This window comes from Elephas maximus, chromosome 15 (assembly GCF_024166365.1).
Source record: "Elephas maximus indicus isolate mEleMax1 chromosome 15, mEleMax1 primary haplotype, whole genome shotgun sequence".
Lineage (NCBI taxonomy): Eukaryota > Metazoa > Chordata > Mammalia > Proboscidea > Elephantidae > Elephas > Elephas maximus.
Window position 1 is genome coordinate 51,137,177 of NC_064833.1, and position 21,037 is coordinate 51,158,213.

At 40.8% G+C, this 21,037-nt stretch overlaps 1 protein-coding gene across 1 annotated transcript in view; it reads right to left on the reverse strand.

Annotated features, from left to right (window-relative positions):
- The window catches only part of NECAB1 (N-terminal EF-hand calcium binding protein 1), a 162,069-nt gene extending 143,046 nt beyond the window's left edge, over nucleotides 1-19,023 (reverse strand). Inside the window, exons 1-2 of the mRNA XM_049854509.1 lie at nucleotides 18,823-19,023; nucleotides 10,194-10,218 (exon numbers count right to left, since the gene is read on the reverse strand). Of these exons, the coding sequence (XP_049710466.1) occupies nucleotides 10,194-10,218; nucleotides 18,823-18,921 (124 nt within the window). The 5' untranslated portion in view covers nucleotides 18,922-19,023. The remainder of the gene's footprint in view (nucleotides 1-10,193; nucleotides 10,219-18,822) is intronic.
- Between the last annotated feature and the right edge of the window lie 2,014 nt (nucleotides 19,024-21,037).

Below are 21,037 nucleotides of genomic sequence, written 5' to 3' on the forward strand. Positions count from 1 at the left end.
AAAAAAAAAAAAATTTTTTTTTTTTTAAACCTGTAAATGGAAGCAGACTGCCACATTTTTCTCCCGTAGAATTGATGATGGATTCAAACTGTCAACATTTTGCATTGCACCACCAGGGCTCATAGGGGTGCATGAAGTCCCACCTAAAATACTTGGACTCAGAGGGCTGGTGATTTTTTTCAAGAGTAAATCAAACTCTCTTTATTCTGACTTGCTGCACTGGTAGGATGCATGCTCGGAGTTGGTTTGCCATCCCTGGTAAGAAAGCCCACCTCCATGGCTCCATAGCAAGTTAGTATATTTATGAAATACTAACCATGAATCCTGCATTGTATCAATCACTGAGTGTATAAAGGTATACCCACCACTAGGCATACAATATAATATACAAGATTCTATGAGAATATAGAGGAAAGAATGGTGGACAGTCAGGCAAAGGCACTAGTATTTATTTAGTGTCTACCATGTTACATGCATGGTATTTTACTTGTGGTATTTCATTTGACACAGTGGCTGTAACAATGGGCTCAAATATGGCAATGGTTGTGAGGATGGTGCAGGACCAGGCAGTGTTTCGTTCTGTTGTATGTAGGATTGCTATGAGTAGGAACTGACTCGATGGCACCTTAAAACAACAACCATAACACAGAAGACCTATAAGTCAAGCTTGAGGGTTTAAGTAACACTCAAATTTTCATAGCTTGTACATGACAGAACTAGTTTACAATTCAGCCTCTGACTCCTAAGCCTGCTGTATGTCACACCAAGTTCAGAAGTCTTCAGAATCAGAAGGATGACGGTCATACCCAGCAGGCTAGAAGGACTGGAGCTCAGTGTCCTTAAGGGATTATGAGTGGAGAGGAGGCTGGAAAGATAAAGCCATGCTAAGGAGTCTGGATTTTATCCCATGGGCAATAAGTAGCAAATGCAGGGTTTTGAACAGAAAAGTGTTAAGATCAGATTTACATTTAAGAAAAATTACTCCAATAAACCACCTAGTGTATATTTTTATCACAGTATTTGTTATGGTGTATAATAATTTTCTAATTAATGTGTATATACCCCACTGTAATGTGAACATTAATTTAATTAACCTCCATCGTATTATCTACTCTGTGTGTGTGTGTGTGTGTGTGTGTGTGTATGGAATACCAACTTTAATTTAGCCCTGTGTATTTTTTGTATCTTCAATGCCTAACACAGGGTTTGGCAAATAGGAACAATTCATAGTAGCACTTGAATGAATGAAGTAAATAAGGATGGAGGAAGAAAGAGAAGGTTGAGACTAGAGCTTAAGATCTTCCATCTCAAAGCCTTACACTGTCATTTCTATGCATAATTCTCATTAGTCTTAATGAAATACTTAAAAAGGAGCTGTTTAATGACCAATTGAATCATTGTTGTGAAAAAAATAAAAATATTGCTACTTTTAGAGGACTACATTGATCCACTGGTTATTATGACATCATGAAGACACAGCCAACATAAGCCAGTGTCACAATATTTCTACAATCAAGGAGAGACAAATATAAAACATATCACACACATTTCTTTCTTTTTTTTTTTTTTTGCATTTCTTTGATTCTTTTTAATTAGAAATCATGAATACGATGAATTCAGGTTCCTTAATTTTCAGTGTGGTACAAAGAAACCAAAGTTTGTCTTCGGCATAAAGAGCCAACTCTAAGGACACATAAGAAATTATATTAGGACTCAGCTGTAGGTAGCTTAAGCAGGAAAAGCTGAATGACCAGGGAAAGGTCAGGACAAGCACCAGGACAACTCTGGGGTCTTACTTAGTAAGGTAACCATGAGCAGAACCTTTGGGCACAGACACATGAACAATTCAACACCAATCAACTTCCTTCCACTGGGAGAGAGAGTATGGCTGTTCCACTGTGTATCGCTTGGACATCTCTTAGCCAATAGGAGGGTGGGAAGGCCATTGTGATTGATAGTTCCACCAAATAAAAATAAGAATTACAACAAAATTTGGAAACATTTATAAAGAACCTCCCCTGGACCAGGCATTGCTCTAAGAAGTTCATGCATATTATCTCATTTAATCTTTCAACAAGTTTGAGAGAAATGCACTGTTTTCATTTTTTTTCACAGATAAGGAACTTAAGTAGTTTGCCCAGGTCACAATTAGTAACTGCAGCAGGGATTGAAACTCACGTAATTTGATGGTGGCTTCCTGGATTGTGCAAATGGATAAGCACTTGGCTGCTAACCAAAAGGCTGGTAGTTCAAACCCACCCAGAGGTGCGTTGGAAGGAAGCCTGCAGCTGTTTCCAAAAGGCCGCAGCCATGAAAACCCTATGGACAACAGTTCTAGTCTGCAACACATGGGGTTGCCATGAGTCAGAACTGGCTCCACCGCAACTGTTTTTTGTTTTTTTGTTTTTAATCTGATGGCAAAGTCATAAGCATAAAGCCACATGCTTCTCAGATGTAGATGAAGTAGAAAAGACGATTAAATTGCATGAACGGAAAGGGAAAGGAATTGTGGACTGCCGTCCTATAGCTCTCCAATACAGGAAGCACTTACAGTAGAAGTCATATTGTAGGGAAGGTTGTTAGGTGCTACAGATTCAACTTTCAACTCACAGCAATCCCATGTGACAGAGTAAAACTGCCTCATAGGGTTTTCTAGGGTGTAATCTTTACAGGAGCAGATCACCAGGTATTTCTCCCACAGAGTCACGGGATGGGTTTAAACACCAACCAGTAGGTTAGCAGCTGAGTGTTTAACCATTGTACCACCAGGGCTCCGATTAGGTGTACTGTCTACATGCTCTAGGATCTAGTATTGGAACAGGGCCTGGCTTCTGAAACTTTGGCAGCCCATGAACATCCTCGTGGGCTCAGTAATTTGGATCTGAATTTTCCATTTGTTTCTGTGACAGCTGATAAGCCCAGCTATGTAAAGATAAGAATTTTCATAGTTTCTGCTTTTGGCAGAAAAGCAACACATTTATGAGTGTGAAACTCCTTTGCAGCTTAGAAAAAAAATCATACTATGGAAATAAAAAATCTGTTTTCCCTTATTTTGTTTAAAAAAAATCATTACAGTCAAAACTTGTACTGTTGGATTTCTCCTATATTTTGTACTGCTTGATGAACCACTTCTTTCAATAGGGTCACTGTTAGGGCATGAGATTTTTTTAATGACTCATTCTTACTAGACTTTGCTTTGACTTTCAAGCTAGGAGAAGTGTAGCTGAAGAGTTTGCATATGTCTGAGAGTAAACATGAATATCGGGCTCTCAGCACTCTGCTGCAAATTTGGTCTATAAAAAGCTATCTGATTTTGAGTTTCACTAATTTTACTCAACAGTTGGAGAAAACAGTGAAGAATGGTAAAAACAAGATCAGCCTTACACCAATAATCTTTATTTCCAGGACCCCGTCCTTAAACTTTCCATCTCATTTGGGATTACGTGTCCTGATGAAGAGATGTGTGGGGCTAGACAGCCCACTGGTGGTGGAGATGCCTGACTCAGAAGTTGACATCAAAGTTGGCTCAGGATGCCTTGTTGTCAGGTTGAAGGAGACCCAGAATCACAGAGCTCTGAGTGGCACTCTGAAAGTTTGCTAGTCCATGCCTCTGCCTACAGAAAAAATACTCCCACTTAGACCTAGTAATCTGCTTGCAAAAAAGACTATAGTCAAGACAACCCTATGGGCAGTTCTATGTTGTCATATGTGGTCATATGAGTCGGAACTGACTCAACAGAAAAACCAACAACAACAACAATGAATCCTTGGTTCACCCCTCCATCTAGGGTCATATTATTAGATGTTAGTTTTTTTTAGTTAGTTGAATAAACCAAACTTTGGGCGACCAAATTGAAAGGCTGTTAACAATTCTCATACAATCTATTAATACTGGCTATATAATGATCTAACAAAGTCTTCAAAATATTCCCAACACACAAGTACTACATTAACTGTTCTTAGATTGGATTTTTTCTTTTTTTATTGCTAAAGTTATTTTCTTGAAGTGGATTAGTCTTTCACAGAAAGACCATTCATAATTATTTCAGATCACAAGGAAGCATTGAGGGTATTAAATCAATTAAACTAGTGTGTATTGGAGAAATGAGGGATTATAGTCAAGATCTTTGCAAATTCAGGGTTATAACTACACATATGTGTGCAGACTGAAATACAACCATATATAAAAAAGTGAGAAGATCACCAAATTTGAAGTTGGAGAGACCTGAGTTCAAGAATCTTGGTTCTGCTGTTTACATGCTATGCAGCCTGGAGAAAGTAACTTAACCTCCATGACTGGCACAAACAGTTAAGCGATTGACTACTAGCCAAAAAGTTAGTGGTTCAAGCTCACCCAGAGGCACCTCAGAAGACAGGCCTGGTGATCTGCTTCCAAAAGGTCACAGCCTTAAAAACTCTATGGAACAATTCTATTCTGCACACATGGAATCACCATGAGTCAGAATTGACATGACAGCAACTAACAACAAATTTCATTACTTCCCTTAAAAAAAATATAGGGATAATAATAAAAATAGCTAAAAATACTGAGTAATTACTATGTGCGAGATCAGGACTACGTGTTTTACAGGCATATTCTTGTTTAATTCTCAAGCCAAACTTCTGAGAGAAGTAATATTATTATCCCCCTTTTTCAGACGAGCCAACTAAAACATAAGGAAGTTGAGAAAGTTGCTCACAGTCATAAAGCCAGAAAGAGGCAGAACCAGGACACTGGGGTTCATCTGACCTAAAAGTCTATATTCCTACCACTTGCTATATTATTGACTATTCTGTGGACTTTTCATAATGATTGAAGATAATGTATACAAAACACCTAAAATAGTGCCCATCCCAAAATATACCTCCAATAAATTGTAGCTAATACTGTCAATTAATAAATAGCACATAAGCGACAACAGTATTTAGTCTTATTATTATTTTTTTTAATGACATATTTAGTTGTGTTCCTTCAGTTTTCAAGGTCAAGCTGTTGGTTAAGCACTCCTTACAAAGCGATTCACAAATATTTATTGAGCAAAAAAAAAAAAGATTTTTCTTTCTTTTTTTTATGATGTAACTGGCATTTTCCTCACCACTATGGAGTGGTGGTGTGTAAAACAGTCACCATCTCTGCCCTTGCAGATTTAAAATGTACAGGCTGCTGGACTGGTCAAAATGTCATAGAGAAAAACTATAAGCAGCTCTTAAAGATAAAAAAAAAAAAAAATTTTTTTTTTTTAAAAGGTAGCTGTCATTAAATTGGGATAAAAAGTGCCACCCATACAAACTATCTATTTGCTGATCAAGAATGGCATGGATCCACAAACATAACTATGCCACTGAATTGTACCTGTAAGAAAATGTTGAGAGGGCAAATATTTTGTTTTACATATAAATAATGCCTGGAGGGCATAATGCTAAATGAAATAAGTCAAACATATAAAGACAAACATTGTACAATCCCTCTTTTATAAGAAGACAAGAATAGATAAATAATTAGAGACTAATGTTCATTGGTGGTTACCGGGGGGAGGGGAAAGTACACTTTAGACCATACAGACTTGTTATTTTGGGTGATGAGAAAAGTGGTATCAAATGGGAATGTAGTTAGCACAGCACAACCCAAGTAAAATTGAGTGTTTGAGCACATATGGATGAGTATAGGCAAACTGGTACGTGGATAAATACAGGTGTGTACATAGGTGAGAAAGACAGAAGTATCTAAACCAAAAAAGCCAAACCCATTGCTGTTGAGTCAATTCCGCCCTATAGTAACCCTACAGTGACTCTCTCTCAGTGTGTGTAAATACAAACACGTGGGTGCAGGCACATATATTCACTGAAGACAGAAAGATACTCTTCAGACACAACCAAACACCTTCCAAGACTGGTTTTCTGGGTTTGAAGGCTTAGGACTATAGCTTCATGGGACAACTTAGTCAACTGATATAACATAATCCAGAAAAATCACAATTGCATACTAGTGAAGTGAGTAGCACCTGGGTCTTAAAAGCTGGGGAGCAGCCATCTAAGACAAAACTGTGGGTCTCTGCTCAACAGGAGCAAAACAGTAAGTAGGTAAACAAAAGTTTGCAGTAGAATCAAATCTACAGGAGCTACAAGGTCAACCACCTGGGACCAGGGTAACTAGATGGTACCCGGCTCTCACCACTAATCATCCAGACAAACTGGACCAGTGGAGGACAGAGGACTCCCTGCGACTATCACCCTGAGACACTCTTTAAACCTAGAACTGAGCCTACCCTCTGGGATCACCTTTTAGTACGATAGCAGAGTAGCATACAAAATAAAGGATATTACCCGTAAGATCGGTGCCCTACTAGATAAAGGGGCAGGGAAACTAAAGCACTGGAAAGGAAAAAAACAAAACACAATTAAAGAGCATATTGACACATTGTGATAAATGTAACTAATGTCACTGAACAATTTGTATGAAAATTGTTAAATGAGAACCTGGCTTGCTGTGTAAACTTACACCAAAAACTCAATAAAATATTATTTAAGAAAAAAAACATGTATATATTAACTACATTTAAAAAATGGCAGAGAATCTTAGCAAGTACAAACCAACAAGAGTAATTTGATGATATTATTCATTACTATGAGCCTTTTTCTTTAGCCTTTTTCTAAGGTTAAAAAGAATCTTTTTTTCAAGTTTTACAAATACTCACATATTTCCATTTCATTCAACCTGCATATAAGTAAGCTTTCTTGAGGTTTGCATTTCTAAATTTAATCCTCATCTTTTTAGACCAAAGTCCTTGTGTCTTTCCAAAGCAATCCTATTTTGAAGCCTATCTTTATATCTAGGATCCTAGCCTATGATTTAAAAACAACGACCAGAAAAAAAAAAAAAAAACTCTCTAAGACCTATTATTATAGCTAATCACTAATCAAGTTTTGTTTTTGTTTTTTCCACTTCTTCAGCAGCTTCTCTTCTATGTCAAATACATTCCAAAAGCTAAATCTGTACTCTGGCTAGATAACTATCATAGTGCTTACCACTTCTCATTCCCTTCATTATTCCATCACCAATTATGCCGTCCGCAAGGGACTCTATTATACGAGGTTCTGTTACCAAGGGATCAAATATATCTAACAGCTGTTTATTTGCAAATACAGAATGTGACGAACACATGGTAGAGAAAAATGGTTACTTTTGTGCCAGTATCTTCTCATTTACGTTAGATTATCCACCATCCTTTTTCCCTTTTTCAATTCTACATGCATGATAAATAGCCTTATTTTTTACTTTTTTTCACTAAACTCCACTGAAATAGAAATGACTGGAATGTCACCAAGTATTTCAGATAACCAAGACACCACAGCACGGATAACAACTCAAGCATTCAATAGCAGAAGTGATAATGGTAACCATAACCATAAATACACAATAATCATGTATTAAGTTCTTACTGTGTGCCAGGTACTGCACCGGGGAATTTACACACAATACCTCATTTATTTTCTATAATAGCACTATGACAGAGGTAGATGTCATCTTCTCTACTTTATAGATGTCAAAGCTAATGGTGCAGAGCTTAAGTCAGCCAAAGCCACAAAGCTACTAGATGGCATAGTCGTGATTGAAACCCAAGCCTGCCTGATCCACCCTCCCCTGACTTTTACTGAGAACAGGGGAAAAGAGGAAGGAGGGATGAAAGGCAGAGGAAGAGTGAACAGTCAGAAGGGAGATGGGTAATGGAGTGCAGCATCCTCAGTCATTTTTAATTGATTAAACAAATATCCAGTGAGCATCTAGTACTCGCCAGCCATAGTGTCTAGTCATAAGACAAGTTCTTTTCCCAGAGAGGCACAGTGGGCATAGAGAAGGAGAATTCTCCAGAAAATAGCTGCAGTCCTCCACCATAAGGGCTCCAGCATAAGAGCACAGTGGCGTCAGGGCTCTACCAGGGCAACTGGAGAAGGCTTCCCAGATAAAGGGCCTTAGAGCAGGAGCCTAACAATACCTGAGAGTTCTATAGCCAGGTAAGGGTCGAAAGGTTAGAGCAGGCAGAGGTGAAAGTGGAGGCCACATCACAGAGGCCTGGAAGACCGAGGGGTGCTCAGGGAATCCTGAGTGCTTCCATGGGCTGTAGAGGGGGATGCGTGGTGAGGATTGTGGGGGATAAGAGCACGAGAACAGGTAGCTGTGACAGCACATTAGAATCTGGCATGAGGAAATGGAGCAAAGAGGGAAGAGGTATCACATGTTAGGAAATATGGGACTGAGCTGGATCACACGGGGCTGCCAGCACAAATGACCACTCTCTGTGCAGCACAGCATATGAGGTTATCATCAGCCATTAAGTCTTGTGAATTGGTTTATTAAGTGCCTTTTAAATAAAGGAGCTCTGTGGTGCAGTGGTTAAAATACTCAGCTGTTAGCCTAAAGGTCAGCAGTTCAAACATACCAGGTGCTCCACAGGAGAAAGATGTGGGGAGTCTGCTTCCATAAAGATTTAAAGACTTGGAAACACAATAGGTCAGTTTTACTCTGTCCTATTTTTTTTAATAGGGTCACTATGAATCAAGACTGGCTCGACGGCAACGGGTTATGCATTATAAGGAGTCCCTGTGTGGTGTAAATGTTAACACGCTCAGTTGTTAACACAAAGGTTGGGATCTTGAAAGAAAGGTCTGGTGATCTACTTCCAAAAAATCTGCCATTGAAAATCCTATGGAGGGCAGTTCTACTCTCACAATTTGGAGTTAACATGAGTCAGAGTGAATTTGATGGCAACTTTTTTTTTTTTTAATGGAGTATAACAATGGCCCATCAAGGAAGTAACTTTTGATGGAAAGAAGAGTGATAGATACAAAGATAATAGTACTTCCCTAAATTGAAGAGTGATAGATACACAGATAATAGTATTTCCCTAAATTGGAGCCTTGTAGTCCAGGAAATGAACAGATGGCCTGAGAGATCCAGGACCTTGGGAAGAGAGGGAGATAAAGCATTTCTGAGCTGAAGATGGTGGCTGAAATGAGATGCAGGTGGCATGGAGCCTGATGGGCTATTCAATTGTGCATTAGGCGTCACTGGGGCTGGACATCTGGTACCAGGCCATAGGGCGGGAACTAGAAGATGGGAAGATGGCATCACTGCTTGTCCTGAAAATTGAGAGCTTCAAGTGAAAAGAGAAGCCTCTTTGAATTGATAATATATAAAGCACCACAACATAATTAGAGAAAACACTTTGATGGACAGCACAGTTAAATATTAGCAAGACTTGGGACACTATTTTATTGCTCCTTAGGGTATTATTTTTTATATTGTATGGTAACTAAGTGGGTAACTAGACTACAAGGTCTGTCTTTAAACTGTCAGATCTAGGCTCTGACTGTAATCTCTCCCCACAGAGAAGAATCGGGATTTCAAGAAAGGGAAAGGACCCTCTGTATCCTAGATTTGTCAAGAAACTCTTGTCAAGAATATACCTCTATTATAGCACTTATACTATAGCAGCAGCATAAACTTAATAAGCTCTAATTTGATATTCTATGAAACAAAATTTCTAATGGAATAAAGGCAGTCAAAAGATATTGCTTATGACCACTTATAATTAGACTTCATGCAGGTGTCATTTAAACTCTAGTTCCTTTGACATAGCACTTTCTCCCTTCTGACTCGCCATCGCCCAATTCTCTGAATTATCACTCTCAGTAAACACACTCTGAAAAGTGTATGGGGTGGAGATAAATCTGGCAATGCAACTTCTAGGCAATCTTCTTACAGTGAAGCAGCCCTGTGGCAACTATTAAGGTCAGTGTGGACAGCCTAGACTTTGATGTCACACAGACAGAGTCCTAGCTCTGTATCTTAACAACTCTAAGACATAATGCCCGCATAACACCTGGCACACAGTAGACACTCAATAAATACAAGTCTTTATTACTTTAAAGCTAATTTAAAACATAAAAGGAAAGAGCCAGAGCCCAAATATGAAAGTGCCCCTCACTCAAGGACATAAATTCCATCTTCCAGTCAAATGTAAATCTTTCTCATGAATATATGGAACTGTTTACTTGCCTAAAACTGTTACTAGTCCAAGACATTGACACTTTTTTTTGTCAATTTCTAGTGCTTTTCTTCCACAGTATTCTTTATAAAGTGGCCTAAAAGGTAAGAGATTAATAAGTAGAAAACTACAGATTTTTGGTCTTACCATTTTTATCTGCTCTCCTCAGTATCTGGAATGGAAAAAAAGAAAAAAAAATGTATCACCTTTTTTTTAAAGTATTGCAGTGAACATTATACTCATATACAATTCAAGCATTATTGAATAAAACTAATTCAATTTTAAACGAAGGCTTCCCAATTGAGATCTTATTTGTAATAGCCAAAAACCAAAAACAACCCAAATGTTCATCAACAGATAAAAGAATAAACAAACTATGGTGTATCAATACAATGGAGTACTACTGAGCAATAAGAAGGAATAAACTATTGATACATGCAAGAATGTGGATGGGTCTCAAAATAATTGTGCTGAGTAAAAAGCCTAGACAAAAAGAAGTACCTACTGTATGAAAAAAAAAAAATTTTTTTTTACTGTATGATTCCATTTTTATAAAATTCTAGAAGATGTAAACCAATCTATAGTGACAGAAAGTAGATTAAGGGTAGCCCAGGAATGGGTAGGGCAAGAACGGATGGATTATAAGAGAGTGTTTTAGTTATCTACTGCTGCTGTAACAGAAATAGCACAAGCAGATGGCCTTAACAAACAGAAATTTATTCTCTCACAGTCTAGGAGCCTAAAAGTCTGGATTCAGGCACCAGCTCCAGGGGAAGGCTTTCTCTCTGTGTCAGCTCTCAGGGAAAGACCTTGTCATCAATCTTTCCCTCATCTAGGAGTTTCTTGGCACAGGGACCCTGGGTCCAAAGGAAGAACTCTGCTCTTGGCTCTTCTTTCTTGGTGGCATCAGGTCCCCATCCTCTCTGCTCACTTCTGTCTCATGTCTCAAAAGAGATTGATTCAAGATATAACTTAATTCTGTAGATTGAATCCTGCCTCATTAACATAACTGCCTCTAATCCTGCCTCATTAACATCATAGAGGTTAGGATTTACAACACATAGAATAGTCACATCAGATCACAAAATGGTGGACAACCACACAATACTGGGAATCATAGCCTAGCCAAGTTGACACACATTTTGCGGACACACAATTCAATCCATGACATTGGGCATGAGGGAACTTTTGGAGGTGACATATATCTTTATTATCTTAATCGTAGTAATGGTTTCATCACGTGTATATATAAAACTCTTCAAATTTATACTTCAAGTATGTGCAGTTTAGGGTAAGTCAATTATACATCAATAAAGCTAGGAGAAAAAAATTAAGAAGAAATTAAGTGTTAATAAATAGAAATTCACATCTAAGGTATATCTTTCTTTACTTCTATGAGTTAATTATATTATCTTGGACCTATTCTGATATATCTTTAGTGAATATAAACTCTGGACACCCAGTATATACTACTCTTTGATAATGACTTTCAATTTTCTTCTGGAAAACCAATCTTTGCTCCAACTACGGTCTTTTGCATGGCTGGGCAAAGGACTTAAGCCTGGAAAACAGAGGGTCACATCCCTCCTGCCACAATGACTATTCAGGCATGATCACACTGGGGCCGGGGAATGACAGGCCACAGTTTTGCTTGAGATTCTGGGAGACACACTTTCCTTTCTGTTGGCTTTGAACCTGGAATGTTCATAGATAAGGAGCTGCTTAGTCATTTTGTTAACATACATAAGCTGGAAATAAGCAACACTCAGAAAAGCAGAGTCCAGAGGCTGACAGAGACTGAACCCTAGTAACGCTCTCTCAGCCCCTGATCAAGTCATCCTGACCAGGTGATCTCAGATTTTTTAAATCTTAAAAGTTTTTTGTTTTTTTTTTTCTGTTACCTGAAATCAAATTAGCCCTAACTGATACTGTATAGTTATAGAAGAAAATCCATATAACACACAGCTATGTTATATATAAGGATCCCTGGTAGAGCAATGATTAAGCACTTGGTTGATAGTTCAAACCTGCAGGCTGCTCTGTGAAAGAAAAGACCTGGTGATCGGCTCCTATAAAGATTACAGCCTAGGGAACCCTATGGGGCAGTTCTACTGTGTCATATAGAGTCACTATGAATCAAAATCCACTTGACGGCACACAACAACAATAACCTGTTATACTGCCCCCCAAAAGTTCCTCTACCATATTGCAAAGACAAATTTTAGAAGGGGTACTTGAGAATTTTTTTTTTTCTGGGAAACTTGAAGTTATGGTTAAATAGATCATCACTTCTGGGTAGCCAGCATGAAGCACGAACAATTATTCTTATTCCCAAAGTTGTCTGTTTTACTGCCTTCTACTGTAAGAAGTGGAAACCCTCGTGGCGTAGTGGTTAAGTGCTACCGCTGCTAACCAAAGGGTCAACAGTTTGAATCTGCCAGGTGCTCCTTGGAAACTCTATGGGGCAGTTCTACTCTGTCCTATAGGGCCACTATGAGTTGGAATCGACTCGATGGTACTGGGTTTGGTTTTTTTTTACTATAAGAAACGTTATCCTCCTTTCCTTCTGCTGACTTCATGGAGATGAGGTATAGATAAATCTAGTCATTACTACAGTGGGCTTTATTATCAAATATTAACATTATTAAGTAAATAACCTCACTCATGGAACTTTTCTAGCAACAGATATGCATCGCCCTGTTTTTAAGAAGTGTGTGCTTTTTGCTAAGTGTACGAAAATTCTTTTTTATGTAATTATTGCCGGAAGACTGCTTCCATAATAGGAGCTTTTATAGTTACAGCTGAATGAGACACAAACTCTTTACTTCACAGAGGCGATTTCCAACAGTGATTTTGAGGACCCATCTCACCATCACAATTTACTTTTCTCTCCCTCCCCTGGCACCTGGGAACCCCAGCTGAGGTTTAGAGAAATGCAAAAAGCAGCCTATGTCTTACCTCTGATACACTCTAAGGTTCTACTTCATGCTCTATCGTGTCTCACCGGTTCCAAGTGACTAGACTGTCTCCTGGAGAGGAATAACTACACACCAAAGATCTGGACCCTAAGACCCCTGTCATTTCATCTCAGAAAGAGCAATCGTAAATAGGATTCAGCCTCTTGAGGATGAAATTAAGACAGTAGATTGTGGTATTAAGACAGTTCTTTGTGATTAAATATGAACAGAATTGTCTCTGCTGCAAATTTTGCCCCTGAGCCCACAGACCAATAAAAATGTACCACAGATAAGAACTGAATTTATTATGGTATGTTACTACAGTAATCTGGGCCAGTTAACCTCACCGATTCATAAAACTAGATGAAGGATAAATAAGTTTGAATATTAAGGTCAGACTGAAGTCTAAATGCAGGTGTTATTATGCTTTTGCTATAATTTAAGGATTATCAAATTGAATCCTTTATCTTAAAAATACATTATTTGATGCCCTTACCTAAAATTCCTCAATCCTCACTTCAAATTATTGAAGGGAGGTGTTAAAAGGCACCTTATCTTGGAGGCATAACAAATTAACACAGTAACAGTCATTCACTGAACTACTATTTCTTAAGTGGTTCCTACCCTATACCCAAACCCACTGCTGTAGAGTGGATCACGACTGGTAGCAACCCTATAGAACAGAACAGAACTGCCCCACAGGGTTTCCAAAGCTGTAATCTTTACAGAAGCAGACTGCCACATCTGTCTCCTGCAGAGTGGCTGGTGGGTTTGAACCGCTGACTTTTTGATTAGCAGATGATCACTTTAACCACTGCACCACCAGCGGTCCTTTCCTACCCTATCCAGGTTAAAATTAGATAAAATGAGCTAGTCAGTCACTTAATGGACTCCTGAGCAATGTGGATTTAGAGAAGGGCTCTGGACCCACCCAGAACATGGAGGACCACCTAGAAGAGAAGACCTAGTTGGTGAATCATGCTGAGTGGGCCTGGACATCCAGAAGGTAGTGTTGCTACCAGGCCACTAGTCACCATGAGACAGAATGGAGGGAAGTGGGCACTGAAAGGTGGATGGAGAAAAGGGAATGAGCACATTCCCAATTTTGCTTAGGGTAAGCCCTGTGTATGAAAACAATATTTAGTGTATACGAACAGTGAAATTCCATTCCATTGCCATTGAGTCAATTCTAACTCATAGCGACCCTACAGGACAGAGTAGACTGGCCCATGAGTTTCCAAGGCTGTAACCTTTACAGGAGTAGACTGCCACATCTTTCTTCTACGGAGCTGCTGGTGGACTTGAACTACCGAACTTTCAGTTAGCACCTGAGCTCTTTCTGCTAGTTTCTAAAATTAGTTGAATGACATATACCTTGCCAATGAGAGCAGACGATGGAGTTAACTGCCATTCTCTCAAATGGACTTTGTTGTTGTTAGCTGTCGAGTTGGCCCCTACTCATAGTGACCTCATGCACAATGGAACGAAGCACTGTCCAGTCTTGTGCTAGCCCCATGATCTGCTGAGGATCAAATCACTGTGATCCATAGAGTTTTCTTTGGCTGAATTTCTTCCTAGTCCATTTTGGTCTAGAAGCTCTGCTGAAACCTGTACAGCGCCATAGCAACACACAAGCCCTCACTGATGGACAGGTGGTAGGGCACAGGAGGAGGTGCATTGGCTAGGAATCGAACCCCGGTTTTCTGCATGGAAGGTGAGAATTCTACCCCTGAGCCCCCCTGAAATAATCAACTGTGTCAACTGTGCTTGTGTCACTAGGCAAACAGGAAGTGTGTGGTTGTAACAGAATTCAGTCACAGAACTATCATACCTGAAAAGTGGTTATAGGCCTCTATCCATCTCACGTCTCAAACAGAGTTTGGGACTTAAGTATATTTGTGAGGAAAATGAATACTCATTCCCATGAAGTCCCTGACTATCCAGACACTGTGCCTTGTGTTCAGGGTGTAGCTGGGTGTGTATGCTTAGGTGGTAGAAGGACAAACAGTAAAGGTACCTCTCTTCTTCCCAACCTTCAGTGCCTACTTCTACCTCACCAATGAAGTAGAAAAAAGCCATGCCCTTCCCTCAGTTAAAAATCAGAGAACTGCTGGGGAGGAGAGTAGCATCCAGTGGGTGGGGTTGCAATCAACTCCATTTGGGATTGATCTCCCTTTCGGGAATGAATGAAAGTTTATTTTTCTGTCATTGTACAGTAGCATTGATTAATGTAGTGGTTCAAAAGAGGGTCCACAAGACACTTGGGCTAGATTGTAAATTAAAGAGTTCATTTTCTGGTCTGGAATGCAGCAACCTGGGAAAGGACAGTGCTCTAGTGTAAGAAGGGACATGATTGTTATCCTCCTGGCCCTTCAGTGGAGTTGCACACTGGACCCAGTTCAACTCTTCTCCTTTGGATGGTAGATGCCCTCTGTGGGAATGCATGGCACCAGCCTTAGTGTGCTGGCTTAGGGTGGTACCAGTGCTAGGTTTTCAAAGCCCTGACAGGTGTTCAAGAATACGTATGATAAACTAATAGTTAATTTACATAATTTTTTAGAAAGAAAATCATATAAACCATATTCATAAAGAAATCACCGTTGTAGTTTGTGGATTTAGCTACTGTTCTTTATGCATTCAACATGGAACACTGATGTAGCAATAATATTCCAAATTTATACAGCATATTTCATTTTTTTCTGTTTCCTATCCCATGGATTCTTATTTAATACAACCACCTTGATAAGTATCATACTCATTATTATTTCTGATTTGGTGATCAGAAAATGAAGCAAAAAACCAACAGGTGAAGGAAATCTCTTTCTGATTTTCTTGTTAAACATCTGTCTCTTGTTTCTAATCAGTTAAATATGTCAAGTTATTTTGCAATATTCTGAAAAGCAGTTTAAATAACTTCTTAGAAGATTGATTACTCCAATGGCACTAGAATGTAAAGACTTGAAATCAAAGTTTTGCTTAAATTTGGAAATTATTCTGGGTGATGCAGAAGCCTACAATCAATTTCATTTGTTCCTCTTTGAAATACAAAAAGTCTACCATTTATTACGATCTACATCAAAATGTAACCCTTCCTAATAGTGCTAGCAGAATATCTTAAAACTAATCAAATGAATGGATGAATTTATATTTCATATTTTATTTTGCTAAAAGCAATACGATCAGAAATGAATAATTCAAAACTCCCTAAGTAACAAATCCTTTTTTATGTGACATATTTCACCAGAGTGTCAGATTTTTCACAAACTATCTCATAAAAAAGTATAAACAAAATCTCTTCTTTTTGAGATAAAATCCAAAGGCAGTTATTTCTTGTAGACTCTACCATTTTACTAGAAAACAAGCATGTCAACACCTCTCATATGAAATCAGTTTTATGTTTTTATTTCTAAATGTCTAGAAATAAGAGATAGAAGAAGGCAGGTGTACCCTACTCACAGACCACAAGTTCCTTTAGGGCAAGGATCTGATACTATTTACTTATAGAACTTGGAAATAATCATGTATGTTTAATGATAAAGAAGATTAAATTTTCTCTCTCTCATTTTAAAGGCAGTAGATTGAGCGCTCCATCCAAGGTTGGTTTGTATGTCTGGGAGGATGACTTTCCATTTATATAGCTTCAATCCAATTCATCTCCATCCTATCACCAGGACTTGATAAACTGCTTTTAACAAAAAAAAAAAAAAAAAGGGACAGGGTGACTTATCAGGCAGTTGATATTCTTGGGGGACAGAACGAAGACTGGGTCAGAATGAATGGAGGCCCCTCCTGTCCTCTATAAATCAACTTAATCGTAATTTAGCCATCAGCTTCATAACTAACATGATTTTCAGGGGCCCTGAGTTTCTCCTGTGCCTGAAGATTTTCCTCACAATTGTGCTGGGGTACCCTCTCCCCTTCTCCCAGCTCAGTTCCTCAAGAGCTTTATGGCCCTGAATGGCGGGACCTGAAAGAATATCATCGGCCAGTTAAACCATTAGCATCAATAACATCATATGGTTGACCCCAACCAGCAGAGCTGAGTGCTCTTGAAGAATAGCTACTTAAACAGTCTTGCTGGGTAAATGGGAAACCCTGGTGGCGTAGTGGTTAAGAGCTACATCTGCTAACCAAAAGGCTGGCAGTTCAAATCCACCAGGTGCTCCTTGGAAACTCTATGGGGCAGTTCTACTCTGTCCTATGGGGTTACTACGAGTCAGAATCAACTAGACCGCAATGAGTGGGCTTACTGAGTAAATAAATAGGAATCAGATACATGCTTTGGTGGGAAGAAGATGGCCAGTAGGGAATGCCTGGATCCCAGATTGGAACAGCATGAAATGGGGGCGGGGGGCGGGGGAAGGCTGCTAGGAGACATGAGTGAACTTATCTATATCATTTGCTGCAGATTACCTTAAATTATTGATAGGAATTTCTCTCCCAATTAAATAAAGTCCAGCTAATTCATTCAAAATAAACTCGAGCCAGCTTCTAGCCTCTCCCCCAATATCTTCATTATCTGCCTCTCATCATTATGATACTGATAATTGGCTTTCCTCATATTTTCATCCCTCGCACAAAGAAATGTATTTAGCATCTGACCTATCTCCCACTCGTTTTGATTTTAATAAGAAACGATAACTCAGAGAAGAGTAAAGCAAATAGCACTCAGCCCACCTCCATGCCCTCTGTCCATTTTCTATCATGCCTAAACAAGAGACTGGAATTGTCCCCAGTGAGCCAGAGGCAACCTGGGGGACAGCGTGAGCGTGACAAGTGAGGGGCTTAGAGAGTCAGAATCCCAGGAGGCAACTGAGGCATAGGAAAACCACGAAACCCAAGGGCAGAGAAAAGAGCTGGGCAACGGGGTGAAAAATATAGAATACAAAAACAGCAGACAGGGAGAGCGAAGCAAAACTGAGAAATAAATAAATAAAACTACTGTAAAAATAAAAACCACAGCGTGAGGGCAGAAAAATAGCTGAGAAGGGGAAAGAAAGACCATTCCATCAGAGAAATGGAGGAAGGGAGTCAATACCAAATGCGAGGGATAGAACCAAAGGGAAGACGTCTAGTCCAAAAGCTAGGATTGATGAAGATAATAATAGTAATTACAACTTGGAGAGATACAGGAAAGGTGAAAGGCATGAAGAAAAAAGGAAAAATACGAGGTGGCATTGAAAAAAAGAATCAATCATGAAAGAGATCTTGGCCACGTCTGCAAAAAGAAAAATAAATGTGTTCAAAGTAATTGTTTTCCAAGGGGCTGGCGGAGGATAGGGTCATCGCAATCTCTGCTGCTTCCCTGTCCCCTTAGAGCATTAGCGAGGCTGGGGTTTGCAAATCGGGCACATTAAAGGTCAGTTGAGACAACGCCTTTCCTCCCTTAGTTCCCTTAAAACGTCCAATTCATTCAAATGGAGACTGTTGTATTTACAATCCAGTCTCTATCGAAACCCAGGCTGTTGGTTAATTTAACTTTTGAGATTTCGTTAAGGGTTCTTTAGTCCCAAGTTGGAGATCTGGGACAGACAGCCTTTTTACAAGTTGAGTGGCAGTCTTTCTCCAGCATCTACCTCTGTGGGTTTTTTACTTGAGGGGTGGTGCGAGGGGATAGGAGGTAGTTTTCACCCATGCTCTGGGAGCAAAACCCCGGCTGATGAGCACCTGGACAGAAGTCCCCTCAACTCACACACACACACACACACACACACACTCACACATACACACACACACACACTCACACATACACACAGAGGGAAGAAGACAGGTGAAGGTGTCGGGGGCCCACCAACCGAACTCATTCCATCGCTACTTACGTCGAGGAAGATCGACATCCCCTTAGACAACTGCAGGGCAGAGCTAAGCTCTTCCGAGGAGTTGTTGGAGGACGGAGACGTCTCCTGGGAATCTTCCATCCCCCCGAGTCCCGCCGACCGGCAGTAGGAGCCGGGCTGGAAGCAGGCGCGCGCTCGGGCTCGGGCTCGGGCTCGGGCTCGGGCTCGGGTTGGAGCTCGGGCTCGGGCTCGGGTTGGGGCTCGGGCTCGGGCGCGGCCGCAGCTCTGCCGGCGGCTCCGAGCTCCGCGCGCCGCCCAGGCTCGGGATCCGAGTGGGTGTGCGCTCTGGCGCACCTCCCTCCGGCGCGGGCTCGGGCTTCCCACACTCCCTCCCTCCGCCCCCGCCCCACCCGCTCTAACTCTCGCCTCCCCCCTCCCTTTGCTGACGCCGCGGGATCGGTCTCTTCCCTGCACTTAGCAACACGCTGCTCCCCACTCGGGGGACGGGCTCTGCCCCCGGGCACGGCCATTGGCCACCGCCGGAGATGACCCTGAGGGACCCTGCCCAGCCCGCGACGGCTCCACGTGCCGGGAAGGGAGGAGGTAACCCCGACAGAGGAGATGGAAACAAACGGGAGGGCGTTTGTCCTGAGCATCCCTAGCGCGAAGTAAGCACGACCCTAGCTCCTCCCGTGGTGGAAGCCGTCAAGGAATCGGGAAGGATTCGAAAGGGCCTTTGCATTTCACACAAGCAGGCCCTTCTGCCCGTCCTCCTTGAAGACTGTTTATGGATACCGCCCAGCAATGAGAGACCAGTGTAGGGCTTAAGCCATTCTGGTTTTGAAGTCTGCTAGGCCTAGGTTGGAAAAACTGGTGGCGTCGTGGTTAAGAGCTAGGGCTGCGAAACAAAAAGGTCAGCAGTTCGAATCCAGCTAGGCGCTCCTCGGAAACCCTATGGGGCAGTTCTGTTCTGTTCGACAGGGTCACTATGAGTCGGAATCAATTTGACCGCAATGGGTTTGGTTGGTTTTTCAGACCTAGGTTTGAATCCAGCCTTTCTTATTTTGTTATTGTGCGATCTAGCAAGTTCATAAATCTTAAAGATTGAGGCTTAAAGCCTCAATTTTCTTCATCAGTAAAACGGTCACAATGATGGTACTTACCTCAAAGGGTTCCAAGGCTTGAATGTGACAATGCCACTGACAAAGGTCAGACACAGAGTAAGCATCAAAAACGTTCATTTTAGGGAATGAGTTGCTGGGTGATGTTCAAACAGGAAGTTTTCCGAAAGTCAGAGTTAAGCTGAAGATGCAATTCCTGCCTGTGTTTAAGACTAAACTAAGGTAATTAATTATTCAGTAGGATAATTCGCTGGGTACTTGAGGGCTTAAGTGAGAGTTGTGAAAAATGGTAATTTGACTACACTTCTTATAGGAGAGATATGCACTATTTATTGGGCATCTAAAATGTGTAAGGCACTTGCTAGTTGCTGTGTGGGTTACAGAGTCGAACAGTCAGTGATCAAGATGAGGCAGAGAGAACAGCACTTTGTCCAAAGAAGACTGCCTGTGACAACTGATGGCGTGGTTCCAGATGTCCACTGTGTGGTCTCCCAAGAAAAGAGGACATGTTCTTTCTATAAGAGACGTCCTTGAACAACCAGAATACAGGACAAACTGTGAGCACCTCAAGGCAGGTAAAAGATATTATGGATTACTTAGGAGGGACAGGATAAAATTAAAGAGGTGATATTTAAGTGGTTCTTAAAATGGGTCAATAGTCCACCTTGTTTTTGTTAGCTGCCCTGGAGTGCTACCCCACACACACTCATGGCGGCCCCATGCACGACAGAACTAGTTGCTGCCTGGGCCTGTGCCATCCCCATAGGTGGTTGTGGATCAGACCGTTGTGATCCAGAGGATTTCATTGGCTGATTTTCAGAAGTAGGCGGCCAGGTCTTTCTAGATAGTCCACAGTTGAAAGAAGGAAAAAGAAACATTCCAGGCAGAAGGAAGAGGTGAGCAAAGGCACAGCAGCAGGGAATCGCAAGGAATCTGTACTTGGTCTTCTGGGAATCTCTGTAAGGATACAGAGTCCTGGTCCCCACCCCAGGCTTTGTGAACTGGAATATCGCAGTGTGAAGCCAAGAATCAGAGCTCCCCAAGTGATTCACATGCAGTCACTCTGTAGCAGGGCCAGGAATAGAGTCGGGCAAAGTGAGGCTAGGGCACAGAAACCTAAGAGACACTTGCTGTCC